The sequence below is a fragment of the Lissotriton helveticus genome, chromosome 1_1 (genome assembly GCF_964261635.1).
Source record: "Lissotriton helveticus chromosome 1_1, aLisHel1.1, whole genome shotgun sequence".
NCBI lineage: Eukaryota > Metazoa > Chordata > Amphibia > Caudata > Salamandridae > Lissotriton > Lissotriton helveticus.
Window position 1 is genome coordinate 1,674,069,878 of NC_136057.1, and position 17,132 is coordinate 1,674,087,009.

Here is a 17,132-nt window from a genome sequence, read left to right on the forward strand (position 1 = left end):
GGAGTAATGACCCAATAAGCATGCAGTGTTCACTGACCACAATGCAAGGCTGGCGGAAGAAAATATTTTCTTGCTCCAACTATCCAGCCTCTTGGATTTCCTCTCCGGGGTTGCCGAAAGGGAATGCGCCTTGTGAGGCAGAAACTTTGACCGCTATGCTCTCGGGGGTAGGGTGGTTGCAGAGGAATTGTGGCGGGCGATTGTCCTATTCACAGGAGCCCCAGTCAAGGCCTCATTGAAAGGCAGGAGGGGTGATGAGGACAAGACACTTGGCTGCAGGACCTTAGTCAAGATGTTCGTCTTGTCCATTTCATGCCCATGGTCTTGTAAAGGGTCAAGCGACCGCTCCCAATCCTCCTCCATTCCTAACTCTTCACAATAAGGCTGAGGAACCGACCTAGGACTCAAGGGTGCCATCGGTGCCGGAATTGGTGTTGGTAGGTGCCGATCCAGCTCCGGGTTATCGGGGATAAGAATGAGGCTGATGCCGGGAGTCTTAGCGCGGGGGCCGGGAAAGGTTGCAGTGGCACGACCGGCGCCAGTCCGGATCCACCACCAGATCCATTGGGGGGCATCGGCGCCTGAGTCGCTGGCGTGGAATCTGATGGAGTCCCCCCTGAGCCTCCGGGGTCCGAGAGCGCGCCGGGAGGGTTGGGTCACCCAAATATGAGGCACATGGTGTCATAAAATTCTTTAAGGTGAGAGGGTTTGCTCCATCTCATGGGAAGACAGGGAAGCACGGAGCCAACCCAGCCACAGGTTCATCAGAACAAGGCCTAGTGCATCGAGACTCCTCCGTCAAGTCGGCCGACAGATGGCAAGTTAAAAAAAAAAAATCAAAATGGATTGGTGCACTGGAAAAGCAATCTCCTCATTCAGACAGTCATTGTAAATATTCCTTTTTATTTCTTTTCTTCCCTTCTGTCTTATTTATATATAAGCGTCATCACAAAAAATGCACAATTATACAGAAAACATCCAGCCAACGAGTTTTGTTCAAATTTTCAGTTTTGAACTTCATCAGGGCTCATATATATCATATTTACAGAATATTCATTTCCCACTTCTAGAGTAACTTTAACTTAAACGTTAATAAAACGCTAATTACTCCATATACAAAAACATGTGTAGACGTGCTTCCTACTTTGGAATATGTTACATGGGTTCCAGGAATATTTCATAGAAATTAAACCCGTAAGTACAGGAACAGGGATTACTTGCCTGTCATTGGTACCTCTAATCTTCTCGTTGTTCTCCTCAGGTCTTCAAATGGGCAGAAGTTGAAGCACGCTTTGGCTTCTTGTGTTTCTTATGCCTCTTACCTGATCGACTCGACGACTGAGTGGGAGGACGAGGACGAGGACTTAGTACTCCCGGAGTGGTGCCTGGACCTTCCTCTTGACCAAGAACGAGACCTCCAGGGCAAACAGTGTGGTGTCGAGCCCAAAGTAGCTTTAGGGACTGCTCCCTCAAAGCTTTTGGAGCTATGGCCCAGCAGTCGGAGCACGACTTTGAGTTGCACTTGTGCTCCAGAGACAACTTAAGTGTGGATCCGTCACCGACATGGCGTGATGGCAGGCATCGCACAGTTTGAATCGAAAAGTCTTCCTCAACATGTTTGGAAAAAACCTTGACACCAAAAATTGTCGACAGTGTAAAAAAAACCTTTCAAAAAGTGGCAGAGGGTAGCTCTCTTCATGGATCTGCGCTAGCAGGCATGGAAAGAGGTGGCACCTATATAGGTGACGCAGACGTCACTTATGGTGTGGATGTTGTCATTTGGAGCCGACTGAGGCCACCTATCCGCGTGCAAGGGTATCACTTGAGCAAAAATCTTCCGGATCCAGCCTGATCCCTGGGAAATTTAAAAGTAAAGAATCTGCTGCTAGATGTCCCTAGCAAATCAATGTATTATAAGTAAGGGAAATTGCTCCCTTCGTCATCTCTTCTTGTAACAAAATCCCTTCTAGTGGTGTATACTCTAGTATCTCAGTGCCTATCAACCCCTCTGCTAGCCAGGCATGTCTCAGTTGTGCATATTTAGGTAACTGGGACCGGTGTAGGTAGTATTCTCTATAAAATGTTGTCAGTGGCTTAAGCTCTTCACGTTCCAGGATATCCCCAATAGTGGAGATTCCAATCAAGTCCCAAGCCCCAAATGTTCGTAACTTTCCTATCTCTTTAAGCCATGTACCCCTCCATAACAGAGTCTCCAAGGTAATTCTGCGCTTCCAGACAAATGCTCTTGTTGAGTCACAAAACATATTTAAGCGACATCACAAATAAATTAAAGGAAACATGCTAGCAGAGCAACCTAAGAGCAGAGAAATATATATAAACACACATTGAGAACCATGTGATTTACAGTGATCTTTCTCAAACTGAAAAATAACATTCTATCTAAATCAACCTCTCAAACGTTCATCTAGTATGTGTGCGAGCTTACAGTAGCTAGTACATCTCAATAAAGTTAATGTGCTGAAAGATGATAGCCTATGGTCAGATACCACAATTTATAATGTGGACTAATCGTCCTCTGAAAACCATGTTGTATTTCAGAGGCAGCTGGTCATAAATAAAACCTTTTTGCCCACTTCCGCTTCTTGTACTCTGTCTTGTTCTTCCAGCACTGTTTAGAGTAACATTTAGGCTAAAGTGAAATCATCACCAATGTGAGCTGCTTTCATGCATCTAAGTCCAAAGCAAGAGTAGTTTTCAAACTTCAAATAGAGAAGCTGGAAAAACATAAGGCAGAAAGCTATTTAAACAAGCAGGTTAGCTACTGTGAATGCTTAGTCTGTTGAATGCTTTTAATCCCTACCGCGCTTTCCCGCTGTGCGCTGGAATTTTAAAAATGGCCTGTTTATGACAAAGCCAGCTCGTCATCCGCGTAGCGCAGGTAACGCCCATGACGAGCTGGCTTTGTCATTAGCGCTGAAGGGGTTAAAGACCTAGATATACGGTGGGTAAACTCCGGAGGTTCTTACTCCGCAAAACAAAACACAAATAAACTTGTGTTCACCAACTGCCCTCTACAGTGTCCATGGTTTCCAAATCTGGCTCACAATTTCCTTTGACCATTCTAGTCTATCAAATAATCAATATACCATTTACCTAGTAAAGTGCCAAAACTGCGCGGTATACACGCACTTGAGCACTGGTAAATTTGAGAGGGACAATATCACCCTTAAAGAGTTCATCAAAAATTTGCAATAAAATAGTTCGATGGTTTGAAGTCTATGTGGAATAGTGGTTTCAAACTACCTGCATATGGCTCAGAAGCACAGCCTTCAGCTTATCACAACCCTTCCTTGGCCACTAGAAATGTTACCAAAAGGTGAGGCATACAACAGAAAATAACTCTCTGATATTGATTCAGTGTATCCCTAACAACACTCAAGTAGCCTTAAGATCTTCATTATATAATGTCAAGTTTCCCTCTATGAAAACAATGTCATTTATTTGAACATATCTGTGAAATCAAATTTCAGGCCCCTGGACCAGTTGTTATCACAAGATGCCACTGCTCAAAAAACAATATTAAGTTTTTTTTAAAGCATACTTACCAAAATATTAAAAAAGATGTCTTTCAAGCTTTTAGTGTCCTCGTCTGACAACCAGTGTGTCTCGTCATCATCACTAAATGCCCCTGTTGTTAGAATCTTGATTTCGATTTTCCCTGCATGTCGCCGAAAGAAAAAGAGAAGACAGACTACAGTTAGGGTAATAAGAATCAATGCAGTGTAATAATTCACATAAAGTGGAGATCGGTCGGCCATGGAGCTAGAATGGAAAAAAGAGGTGGGAAACTGTCAGAGTATTGTCTAAATTAGGTGACAACTTGACTTGCCAAGAAAGGCATTGGAGAATGACAAATGTGAAAAAGATGCTTTACTTGCAAGGTCTGCTTCAAAAGTAGAAAAAAGCCCACTGACTTGTAAGAAGCCTTCTGACTGGCCGTGACAAAGATGGCTTCCCCAGGTTGTTGAAAGACACTAGCAGTCTCTCTCCAAAGCATACTTTGAGACCTGAGGATGCCAGACAGCCCTGCCAGGGTTGTATGTTACGTATAGCTCACTACCATGCCCACCAGATTTTTGCACAGCCCACCAACTTCAGCACATGTTCTCCTGTGCGAGCTCCTCACACTGCTCACCAGTGTTGGCGCTTCAGCTGCATCAAGTGGCAACTTAAGGTCCATAGATGGCATTTTCAATCCTTTCTCTCAGTGCAGGCTTCTCAAACGCTTTCACACACTAGTTGAAGTGCCAGCCAGCCTCTGAAACACTGCATTGTTCTAGCTTTTCTTACTGCCCACCTATTACATCTTTCCACGCTGCTCACCAGTGCCAGCATCCCCCAATGACTATTACAAGTCATTAAATGTGCTGTACCTCCATGTTCCTTAAAGCCATGCCTCTTACAATGAGACAAGCAGTAAGGGCACCAAATAAGAGAATATGAATATAACGGACGAAGACCGCCAAATCATATGGCTACTGAAATAAAAGACAGATCAATGGCAACCTGGGCCCTATGAAGAATAGGGCATGTCACCACTTCAGCTTTGGGTAAATACTGAACAGTTAAAGCAAGTGGAAGAAGCTCTGTTGCTCGTCTCAAGAGATAGGCGAATGGAAGTATGTCAAATGTGCTCCCTATGCTCAATTCTCACTCTGTGTCAGAAACAGGCGTGTACAGCTACTGTTACACGACACAAACTCATTCACCAGACTAGTCCAAGAGCAAGAAAGATTACCAGGAAAGTCCACTACAACCACAGTAGAAAAGAAAGCAAGCAAAGCGAAGAAAGATGCTCAATTTATATATGTCGGTTCCCTTTCAGCCACTATCATGATACCCCAAAAGCATGAAGGCGCAGCGGTGCTATTTTAGTTCTCAGTTCAAGCAGAAACTTGTGGGGCCACCTGCGCCAGAGGATGTGGGTACCTTCTGCCTTGAGTCCTTCCTTCTCTAGCAGGTCTTTCACCACGTTTTCAATGTGCCTGAGCTGAGGGTTTTCATGGCTCATCTCCCGAACTTTCATCTCCTTCTGCAGACGGCTGCCGGGCTTCACCTTCGTTACCCGGACTTTGACGCGGGCATCAGAGTCTTCATCTGCGGCGACAGACAGTGATGAGACGGCCATACTGTGCCTAGGGTCTAAAACGCTACACCCACAACTCGAATCATAGCAAGAACACACGATGAAAACCAAAGTCATCAACATAACCATGCAATGCGCAAAGGGATGGTTGAGTATCATCACATAGCAAGTCTTGGTCAAACTAATCCTCCAGGAGCTGTATTACTTTTCTTTATTCAACAAGGTGATAACAAGGCTCCTCACGAGAATGAGGGCAGTTTGGGGCCTTCACATCCAACTAAACAGTTAGTGGTTAAAAACATTTGTTTTAAAAAGCTGTGACAGGAAAGTAACTCTATATTGCTCTGAACCGGATACTGTGTGGAGATAATGCCATTGGGTGCTAATGGCACAAAACACCCTGGGAGGAGTGTCTCAGAAAAGGGATTATTGAAACAATTTTGAGAGCAGGCACATACGCTCTATTACCTGCTTTGAATACGTGATCTAGTCAGTTCAGCTCTCAAGAGAGGGTAGGCTGAACTCCAAACAGAGGCTACACAAAATTCTGTAAGGGTGGATGTTGACCAATTCTTTGTCTCCCTTCTGTGGAATGTATTTAGAAGTTAGCCTTTACAAAATAATGAATATGGTGTATTAACTCTCAAAACACTGAAGTATATTTCATCTTAATATTAGAACGCCAATCCATTAAAATGTCAAGACTTTCAAATAAAAGGATCAAACATAATACTACTTAAGATTTTACGTTGCTCAAGGAGTGTTTTGCTAAAGCAGAGGAATAATGAAAAAAATAAAATGGGAAACAGTGTGGTTCAAATGAAAATCAGGTAGCGTCTGAAATACACTGACAATGCAGTTGAATAACTACTTTATTTTTACAAAGTGGTTTGCAATAAACAGAGCATGATTTGTTAATGCAATTTCACATAATTGCGAGTAATCAGCATTTCAGGATCAATAACATCATGTTACACTTATGAAATGAACCAAATGGAGAGCTCTGGGAACTAACAAAACCGATTTTAACGTCTGAGTTATTGCAGTGTGTAAGAGTAGAAAAGATACTCTCTTCAGCTCACTAGGGGTCCATTTATGACATAAGTTTTAAAAACGACTTTGAGGTCCCCAGTGAAGTATCAACTGCTTACAGGGGAACTATCGACCTGTAGTACAAGGCAACTGTAAATTGCTCTGAAAAAAGATAATGGAAACTGGGTAACGCATCAACTGATGCAAACATGTTCTGGTCAATGGAAATTGTTAGTTAAGCCGTTACACCATAAGGGCCTATCACCAAAAGTAAATATATGCTTGTATATTTACTCACACGTATATTGACTACTCCACCTATGTGTAACTCTACACTTTTTAATAATCACCATTGTAAACATACATGTATCCATCCTCTCAAATCAGGGGCGGAGTCTCCCACAACCGGACTTACGAGTGCAAAGCTACTACTAATAACTATACAAAACTTAGGTGGCAATCTGACACCATAGTGGACCTTTCTCTATGGGAAAGTACAAGGAAAATGACTAACATGTATTATTCTTTTTTAAAATTGCAAATATTTTAATGTAAGATATAAAGGTAGATTAATCTTAAATATGTAGTTTTAACCTGGAACTAATAAAATAAAAAAGGAACACCACATTAACTCGTTAAATTAACTGTTTATTAATGTAAATATATTTAATCTATAAATAGTGTTTAAAGATTCATTAAAATCTCACCCTCACTAACATTTTTATTTGTATTTAATATATAGTATGTTTTGTTAAATGTTAAGTGATTTTTAGTTTCAATTTAAAAAAAATAAAAGTTTAAACATTTAATGTTGATCACATTTGTTAAATATTAAAATAATAAAATAATTTAATAATTATAATTTAACAGACATGCACACAAACATTACATGTCGAAATAATTGAATTCTTTTACCATTAGTTTCTATGGGGTGTTATTTTATTTTCCTGTCTCTTTTTTAAATGAGTGGCCATGTGATATCTGACTTACACCAAGCCTGGGATGTAGTACATTTTACACCTGTTTTGACTCTTTTAGGGCCCTAGTAACTTTGGTGTAGTTTGTGAATAACATTGCTCAAACCCTTTATGAGTGTGTGTTTGGATTAACAGGTTTCTCCCTAAACCCCTCCTATTTAGAAGTAAATATTCTCAACTTTTCAGCCACTCCTCCTTTCCCCTCTCACATTTACTCCTGATCCGTAAACTTTTGCGCGCAAAGATCCATGCACAGAAAGGACGGGAGAGGTCTCTGCCCATACATAGTTTTGTAGCACATGAGTAACACTAAAGTAATACTACTTTCAGTCATCCAAAACGTAGTTTGTGAATAAGCTCCCAAAATAACTTTAAGCATTGTTTTTTAAAATTTTTATTTGAAATGTTTTTATTAGGTTAGATTTGAAGAAAAACAAGAAATAAATGCAAACAGAACATAATTAGAATTATTTACGATGCCAATTTAAGGGAAAACTTATTAAGTTGAATAATTAAGCATGCAAACATATTGTGATATGCATCCGGACAGTTTTATAACCAGTAAGACAGCTCAGAGCCTGGCTGAGCACCCGCAGGTCACAGGTTTAACATCTGGCACCACCTACTTATCCTTTCATTCCTACAAATTTTATAAAATGAATGCCATTCAGTTGTGATTCAAACACTTTAAGTCAAGCCCTAAGACACAATTCAGTTTGTAGTGTGCGTGTGCAATATAAAGAGACCCCATTTATTTTGTTGCTGACCAGTGGGGAGACGGCATTTACAACGCGCTCCATTTCAATGCGTGGTAAAGGCAGTCAGTGCTCTAGATTCAGACAGGATGGGCAGGGAGAATGGAAGGAACAGGAAGGAATGGGCCACGGCTTGGCGAGAAGAGCTGGGGTCGGGGTAGTTTTTAGGCTGGGTCTTAGGGCTCAGGGCGGGTTGTTGTAGTTTTTTGGGCTGGTGGACGTGTCTTAGGGCTCAGGGCGGGTTGTAGTTTTTAGGGCTGGGGGCAGGTTTTAGAGTTGGGGGGCTGGGTGTTTTTGGGGCTGCGAGTAGGGTCGTTTTCAGGGCTGGTGGCCAAGTTTGAGGGCTCGGGTATAATCTTTAATACGCATACGCCTTTACGAATCATGCCTTTACAACAAAATCCGTTGTAAAGTTATGCGTGGTAAAGGCATGCATGGTAAAGACGTGGATGTGGTAAAGGCACGGTCGTGGTAAAGACTGCATTGTTAAGGCATGCAGTATAATCGCCATGAATTAGGATACTATGACCGCAAAGTAAAATTCATTAATTTACCTATATGCTCTAAAGGACAAAGGCTCACTAACCGTATTAACGTGACAGACAGCTGTAGACAGCACTGTCGAGTATAGAACATATAGCCTTTTGTTTGTGCTAAAAGAAAATATGCGGAATTAACAAATATTAAGATGAAATGATTCAGTAGAAGCATGAGCGCGTTATTTAATGTGAATATGAGAAACCACTTTTTCATATCGACGAAATCGAAGGACTGAAAGAGTTCGTTAGAGAACTGATACTGCCACCTGGTGGTGAAACGAATACAGTCATTCAGTTATTTTCGACATTCAATATTAATTATGTTTGGGGTGAACGAATTTTCAGAACCCAAACAGGGACAAGCAACCAACACAGAAAGAATACATTTCATATAAGACGGCCAACATTTTGCTAGTCTGCCGACTATGGTGCTGGAAACTAGGGCTCGAGCCTCGGGGTCGCGTCCACATCCTGTGATTCTGGGCAATATTTTCGGGTCGAGTTCGCGCTATATAAATATGCAACATTAAAAAAAAAGAAAAGAAGAACTGCATTTTAACTGTTTCCGGTAAACTCAAAACGAGCACCATCACCGCTTAGATCGAAACGGTACAGTCCGCGTTCATGACATAGCGGCCAAGTAGCTACTTAAGTGGTGCACTTACGGCTATTACTGGAAGTTGAGTCAACAGCACTTCGGATTCGGAGCTTTTTAGTTTCACTTTTAGTATTTTAAGGGCGGCCTCATTAAAATCAGCATGTAAAGTGCTGTTGACTAAAAAAGGACAATATTGTCTGAAAGCGCCACACGTTGCATGGCACCTTGTCAGGCTTCAGTTAGCATGTTGTTCCTGTATTTTACTGTGATAAATATGGCACCATGTCTACAGGCAACTGAGAGTAATATTCCTGTTGTTTCTAAAGACACTTTGACATGGGAGAAAATAAAAATGATGAGTTTTAAATCATGCACATAAACAACGTTACTCTCTTCAGTAGAATTTTCTCCCTTCAAAGTGTCTCATTTACACACAGCAGGCATCTTGCTGCAAGTGGCTGGCAGACATGTTGTCATATTTAGAACTGAAAAATACAGCAATTGTTTTTAAATAGGAGAAATTTCAAGTGCAGAAAAAGGTTCCTTACTAGGAACATTTTTTGTAGAACTTTTTTTGCACTTTAAATTTCTCCCATTTGGAACAAAGTGGTTGTATGTTTGTGTGGTATATGTAACGCTGCCACATATGGTGAAAGGTATGTTATGTGCCACAAGTACATGTGACAGGCTCTAAGTCACCCATACACATATATCCCATTCATTCAGACACATGTTCATAATCCTCACAGACCATGCACCAGACTGACACACGTGGCAGCCCTATCATAGTACCCCTAGTCACAGTATTTTGTTCAAACCATAGGTTTAAAGGCAATGAAGCTGGGTGAAGGGGTGTCTGGTAACAATTTGCGAGTAACTTGGCCTTCAGTGGCTCACAACAATTTTCACTGATGACAAGTAGCACTCTTTACAGAAAAGGGTGGAGACCTCTGGTCTGAAGCCACAGCACAATGCAGCCGTTGTGGAAACTGCAAACGCCTTACCTGCTGGAAGAGTTTGTTTACCATGAATTAATGTTTCAAAATGCAACAGGTAGTTTGAAGCTCAGGAGCCCTCAGATGAAATCACAATCTGCTACTGCTTTCAGAATGCTATCTCTTCCAAGAGCAGGGGCGCATCTTAATCATTTTTTCAGGGTGGGGGAATGCGTGGATGTGACTTTACACAATCATTTAACCTATTGGCCCTCTGGCAAGGTACTGAATGCTCAATAACTAGAGTTTAAAGAATGACAGAGTAAAAAAGTTTACAAAATATCGTAGCTGATACCATATCAAACACCTAAGATACCCCTGATATGGAGGAGCAGGACTTTGAAAGTCCACCGTGAATGTCATAGCAGTGACATTAATGGTGGGTGCCCTTAGTCCTCATTATATTTATTTGCCCTCATGATACTTATTTGGTGCAAGCTTCCCTATTTCTGTAATAGGAGGAGAGTATGTTAATTTCTGGCATCACCTGTAAAATGGGTTCCCCTCAGTCCACAATCCCTATACAGCAGGGAGGGAGAGTTCAAAGAATCATCATGCTCACCATGAGGCCAGGGCTATAAGCAACAATCATTAAAAAGAGGCTCCCTCTCCTAAGATTGCCTTGTTGTCATGCTAGATTGAGACCTGCAAACCAAGAAGAAAATGTCCTCTCCTGAGATCAAACTGGAAACCTTCTCCATCTAACCAATAGTTCCAAAACATGAAAACGCCCCTCTTCTGGGCCCACCTCAATATTCTCCTCCATCTGTGAACAAGGCAGCCCAAGAGTGTTTTTCTCTCCGATCGAGATGCCCAAAGCTCAGATGGGTTATAGGAAAAAATGGTCCTCAAACCGATCAATCCCTGAGGTAAAATTAATTTAGCATTTCATTTTTCAGTATGAGCTCAAAATCATTCTGCACTCCTGGGGAGAACACTGCTTCCATAAGGTTAAAGTAAAAAGTAAAAGGATGTGTAGCCACTGTATTTGTTATGAAAAACACGTTTATTTTACTGCTTACATTTTAGTCAAAACGTGAAATAGACCATGTAAACTACTGTTGGGCCAGATCAACAAATTTGAGACTTTGAATCAATCACGCACACATTTTTCAACTATTTCCTTCTACCTTAACTCTTGGAAGTATCTTCCCAACCACGCACTTTATCTTGAGCACTTATTTTTTCCTCTGCACATTCCTCCTCAGGAGCAACCAGCCATTTTTAACGGTTTTGACTGAAATTTAAGAAGTAAAATAAACGTGTTTTTCATAACAAATACAGTGGTTACACATCTTTTTACTTTAACCTTATGGAAGCAGTGTTCTCCCCAGGAGCGCAGAATGATTTTGAGCTCATACTGAAAAGTGAAATGCTAAATAAATTTTACCTCCGAGAATGATTGGTTTGAGGACCATTTTTTCCTATAACGCATTGTACCCAGGTTCCTAGACTTCGTTGGGTTAACCCCTCACCTATAATGGCAAAGCTCAGATGGAGCATGAGGATAGGGCAGTCTCTGAAGCTGTTCTTTCGAGGTGTGGTGGACCTTAGCACAGCTGAAGTGAAAGATAATTTGGTTATATCAGTGAGCCGATTAATTTCCAGGTTCAATTTGAGCCACCAACCTCCAAATATGAAATGCTTTCTTGTGGGCTAGGTTCGTCCACATGGTTTTGTCCTGCACACTTGAGGGAAAAAATCTTGAGGGGCCTCTCCCCAAAAAATCTGAGCTGTACAGCTATAAGTCTTGAAAAGCTCTTCTTCCACCAATCTGATCAATGGTCATCTAAACCAGAAATGAAGCACGTTGTGTTTCCCTGCTGCATATGAGCGATCCCCACCGAACACGAAAAAGAAATGCTGAAGTGGCCTTCACCCCGTGCTCTATCTAGGTGAGCCCACTAAACCTGTAAACTCCTGCCAAGGTGTGCACGTCATAGGCACCCTAAACCCAACCCTCTAAACCTGATAAAGAAGAACTACTTACCACTATCCCAGTGTTCCTCCAAGTGAATGTTCATTAAGCTCTGAATTGTACCGCTCACATGCAGGATCCTGGAGCACTTATTAGTGTGTGTGTTTGTGTACACATCCCGCTCTGTCTCTCTCCATCCATCCCTCTCTCTCTTTCTCTCTCTCTGTGTCTGTCTCTCTCCCCGTGTATATCGTTTGATAAGCCAATTGTATTAAAAGTTAAGTATTTTATTAGCCTATAAAAAGGCTATATTGGGCTCTTTTCGTTAAGAAAGAAATCTGATTTTCAATGCTGAAAAAATGAGCCACTACAAATAGCATTCAGCCAGGAAAAGTGACAAACATTTTAAGGGAAGGGTCAGAGGAAATCGGGACAACGTCGCTTCTTAGACTGAAGTCTGAATGGCTGGGAATACTGCGACTGCTCCTTTAAGAAATAACCTAACCCCAGTATCCCAACAGGGTCCTTAGAGACAGTCGAGCCAGTTCTCCTTTTATGGTGATCAAGGATCATGGGACATATGAGGCTCATTTCTCTGCTTTTCTATTTCTCTTGGAAAAAGAGAGGGTTGAAATGACTATAATGATGATCCCCAGGAGGAAAACTAGGATTACAGATAAGTAACTATTCCCTCCCCTCCAGGGGATTTTCATTATTAGTCATAAGCACTGAATACAATAGCAAATCTGTAAAAATGCAAAGAAAGGAAAATAGAAAGAACCATTGCTACACTAACCAAATAAATTCCTTAGAGAAGCCTGACCCACTTCATCATTTGCTATGGGATTTATGTTAATAGAATAATGTTTTGTAAAAGTAAATAGCCACTTTACATATGTCAGCAAAAGATACATTCCTTAACAATATTACAGTAGTGGCCCTACCTCTTGCTTTAATGGGCTTGGGGCCTCCCACACAAGATCTTATCGGCACTGCTATATCAGAGCAGAATACAGATAACAATTCACCTAGAAATAGACGGTTTTGAAGTGGACAATTCCATATGTACAGGTCTATAATAGACAAATAGGGGGTTAGTCTGCCCAAGGTCCTAAGATAAAGTTTTAAAACTCTCTTAAAGTCCAGAGAATGTAAAGCCCTTTCTGCTGGAGAAGAGGGATTAAGAAAGAAGGGAAACACTTTGGTTTACATGAAAATCCAAAAGAACTTTGAGGAGGAACCATGGGTCCTTATCACAACTTTAACTTTGTGCAAAATGTAGACGGTTCTTCACTATTTAGGGCATGAATTTTACTAAACCTACGGGAGGCGGTTTTAGCTACCTAAAAAGTTGTTTCATGAAGTAATTTGTAAGGTAGCATTATGGACAGGCTCCAAAGGTGGACATATTAAGGACCATATAAAGCTTCCAAGGTGGACGAGGTCATCCGAAGGGACGGAAAACATTCTTAGTATCTTGTAAGAAGTTTTTTATGACTAGGATATTGAAAACATTTGTGAAGGACTTTTTTCATAACCTGTAATGGCTGAAAGATGTACCTTGATTGAAGCAAATGCAGTTCAGTTTTACACACATCAAGAAGAAACGGAAGTACCACTTACTCCTGATGTGTTTGGTTCAATGTTTTTCTTGATACTCCAGATGCAGAATTTCTTCCATTTGAAGTACAGGATGTTCGGGTGCATGGACTTCTTGCTCCTTTTAATATGTTCATGCAACCTTGCAAATTTCAATTACCTTATTGCAAGAGTTCAGGAGTTGGAATGTTGGGACGCCGAATGTAGCCATTAAACTTGAACAGAAGATCCAGTATGCGTAGATCGGTCATTCACCATTGCGTGAGAACTCTGTCTCTCATTTGCTGGATGGCTTCTTTTGGAATTAGCAGGATTTGAGGAAACGCTTAAACAAACCTCTTCAGCCAACTGATCAAAAAAGCATTTTCCAGATTGTTGGTTGGTAACACCTGGATGCATAACTTAGACTTTTTCGTGTTTTCTACATTTGCAGGCACATTTATTTCTGGATATCTCCATTCTCAAAAGACATCAAGTACTACATTGTTGTTGTTTAACACTCATTAAGACCCTCTTAAATTGCTCTAAGAAATTCTGCTTCGTATTTTGATAACCAGGTAGATGGACTGTTGTGTTCTAAATTGTGTGCGCTTCTAAATGGCATCGTGTTGATGTAATGTATCATCGTACTGTCGGTTTGAACGAGCAGGGATGTTGTGAAGAAGCTTGGTTGGAAAGACTTTAGAGCTAGACAGACTGCCCTCAATTCAAGCAGGTTGAAGACTTCTCTTTCTACAACAACATTCCTTGAGCTTGAAGCCGATCCATGTAGATTCCTCAACCGAACAGGGAAGAATCCATCAAAATAGTTTGGAATGGAGGGTGTGGATGAAATGGAACACCCCTTACGAGATTGGATGATTACCACCACCAAGGAACAGAATAAGTAGATTGTAGCCTGAGAGAGTTAACTCGTCTTCCCATGTGCATGAGAGCTGGCCCAAAAGATCACCCAGGCTCGGTTGTAAAAGTCTCATCTGTAAATGGGCGTTTGGTGCCAGAAAGATGCAGAATGCCACTGAGCTCAGAAGTGATGAGTTGGCTGGTTGTCAGATGTCTTACCCTCACAAGTTTCTTACATTTCAGACAGAAAGAACACCATTTCTCCTACGAAGGATATACTTAAGCACACATTGTCTTTATGACTGCTCCTAGCTAATGGACAGACTGATCTGGGATTAATGCAGTCTTGGAGTGATTTATTTTGAGCCCCAATTGCTGAAGGACAGACTGTTATCTTGAAATAATGTTGGGCCTCTTAGCAGGTCAATGTTTTTTAGGGATACATGAAAATGTTCCTCTTGTGCACAGACTACTGTCATGCAATTTGAGAACGTTTGTGGGGTTGACTTCAGAATAAAAGACAAGGAAATGTATTGATAATGAACACTGTACAAAGTAAAATCTACAAATTTGTGATGTTTCTGTTTGATGGAGTGCTGAAATAGGAGTCCTGAAGCTCTATGGCACACATTCAAAACCCATGATGTATCTCAGGGTAAATGTAATGAAGTGCCAACATGCAAAATTTCTCTATGTAATTGTCTGCTAATCTGAGGTCTAGAATGAGGCCAGCATATTTCTGCTCTGGCCCATTCTTTCGAATCAGAAAGTAACACAACTAAATTATATTTAATTTTTTAGAATGAGTGAGCAGTCCAACACACTGCCTTTCCATCAAGAGGGTGCTGCAGTGTACTTCGAGTAACTTTCAATGCTACTGAGGCATGTTGTGTAGTGGAGATGACTGAACCCCCAGAGAATAACCAAGTTACACAATATTCAGTGCCAATCTGTACTTTGTTAATTTTGTCCACTCTTCCAGGTGATTGCTAATGCCTCCCTCCACCAGAGTGGTGACCAGAAGAGGGGGGGGGGGGGTGGAGAGTCACTGCTTCACAGGTTTTCCTGTAGTAGCTGGTGTTTTACAGTTGCCTCATTTTATGCAGACCTATGTGGCTGTACTACTTCTGCTGTAGCTAGTGTTGCGGCACCACTGAGGTGCTTGAACCAAATGCTGCTGTGAAGCCTGTGGAATGGTCTGCGCTGGTATTCTGTACTCTTATTTTGTCGAGCCCGACAGCTTTATGTGTCTTCAGCTCCGCTTTCCTGTGCTGCATTTGGGAGTCTGCATGGGTTCCAAACAGAGTGGTTGCAGAGACTGGCAGGCTTAAAATGCTCTGTTGTGCCACTGGTTTCAAGCCGGTAAAGAGTTGTCCATGGACTATGATCTTCTCACTATCCTTCAAATTCCCCTTGGTCATTTTAGCCACAATTGGCAGGAGTCTGGATGATAGGAAGTAGGAAGGCACACAATATAGATAGCGTGAAGGTTTGGTTAGGATTCCCTTGAGTTGATTCAAGATAGTTTTCAAAGGTTTGCAGAAGATTCCAAGAAGAAAAAAAATGTATAAAGGTCGAGCTCAGTGCTCCAGAGTCCCATCAATAGCACCGTGGTGGTACGGTTCCGCCTATAAGATTACATTATTTATGTTTCCTTCCTTTAAAAAGGCCTCTGAGAAAGTTTTATTTTCAATATGTTATTTGTAGAAATTCATTTTTCTGCTTTCAAAATTGGACATATATTTTTAAAGTCGGACAAAGAACCCATATAAACCATTTTACAGACTGCTAAAATACTTTATTTTTAAAGAAACTGGCTTTGAGAAGAAAAACAGATTATATACATAAAATATTATATATATATATATAACAGAGCGAAATGGAGAGAGATAGGGATATAAAGAAACTGAGATAGAGAGAAATAGAGATAGAGAGATAAATGTAAACAGACAGATAGAAAAGTGGTCTTGGATCTCACACAATTCATTGCTTCTGTCTAACAATGAAGATCTATTCTTAGGGGTGAGAGAGAGGAAGAAAGAGGAGTGCCTCCTATAAGGAGCAAGGGCCCTCACACACCCCAAGGGGTGTCATTCTTCATAATAGGGCAGCTCCTCGTTAGGTCGTCACTGCAATGCCCAACGAGCCCCGCAGGGGCCTCTTTGCCAGAGATCTTTATTTAGACTGTGGTCTTTGCCATTGATGAAGTGGGTGTGTGTAACGTTGGTGTATATTAAAGGTGAGTAAAGTGTCAGGAATATGTGGATTAAAAATAACTATGGAAGCCCGCAGAACTAACGTTAATTAGTAGGTTCCATGTCATGATTAAAAACAGGTAATACTTGGGTCTGGAGACGCTAATAGTCTCTTCAAGTATTCAAGTGTAGTGGTGGTCGACATGTTTCATGCCCAAGATTGTCAAAAATGATCGTGGCATTTCTTCAGGACCTAAAGTAACTACTAACTACTAAAAAAAAGGGGGTGGTACATGTAGGAGAGTAGGGTCTGCTTCCTATGGTTACCCCCACTTTTTGCTGCGATTCTCTGGTTTTTCGACTTTAGTGTGGCTGTGGACCTGCTAATCAGGACCAAGCCCAGCTGTTCTCTCTCTAAATTGATACCATGTACTTTAGGTACATACCAGATTGGTTACTGGGTCACCCTTGTGAGCCCCTGTATAGTGTACCATAGGTGCACCCTAGGCCTACCTGGGGCTGCAGCATGTATTGTGCCACCCCTGGTTTGCCTTTCAAACTGACACCACAGGTC

The 17,132-nt window shown here is 41.4% G+C and overlaps 1 protein-coding gene across 4 annotated transcripts in view; it reads right to left on the reverse strand.

Annotated features, from left to right (window-relative positions):
- OS9 (OS9 endoplasmic reticulum lectin) overlaps positions 1-17,132 on the reverse strand; it is a 270,743-nt gene that overhangs the window by 10,471 nt on the left and 243,140 nt on the right. For 2 of the 4 annotated variants that reach the window (XM_078688942.1, XM_078688941.1), the window contains exons 13-14: positions 4,951-5,118; positions 3,567-3,679 (exon numbers count right to left, since the gene is read on the reverse strand). In XM_078688942.1, the coding sequence (XP_078545068.1) occupies positions 3,567-3,679; positions 4,951-5,118 (281 nt within the window). The remainder of the gene's footprint in view (positions 1-3,566; positions 3,680-4,950; positions 5,119-17,132) is intronic. The other 2 variants (XM_078688944.1, XM_078688943.1) reach the window with 1 other exon arrangement.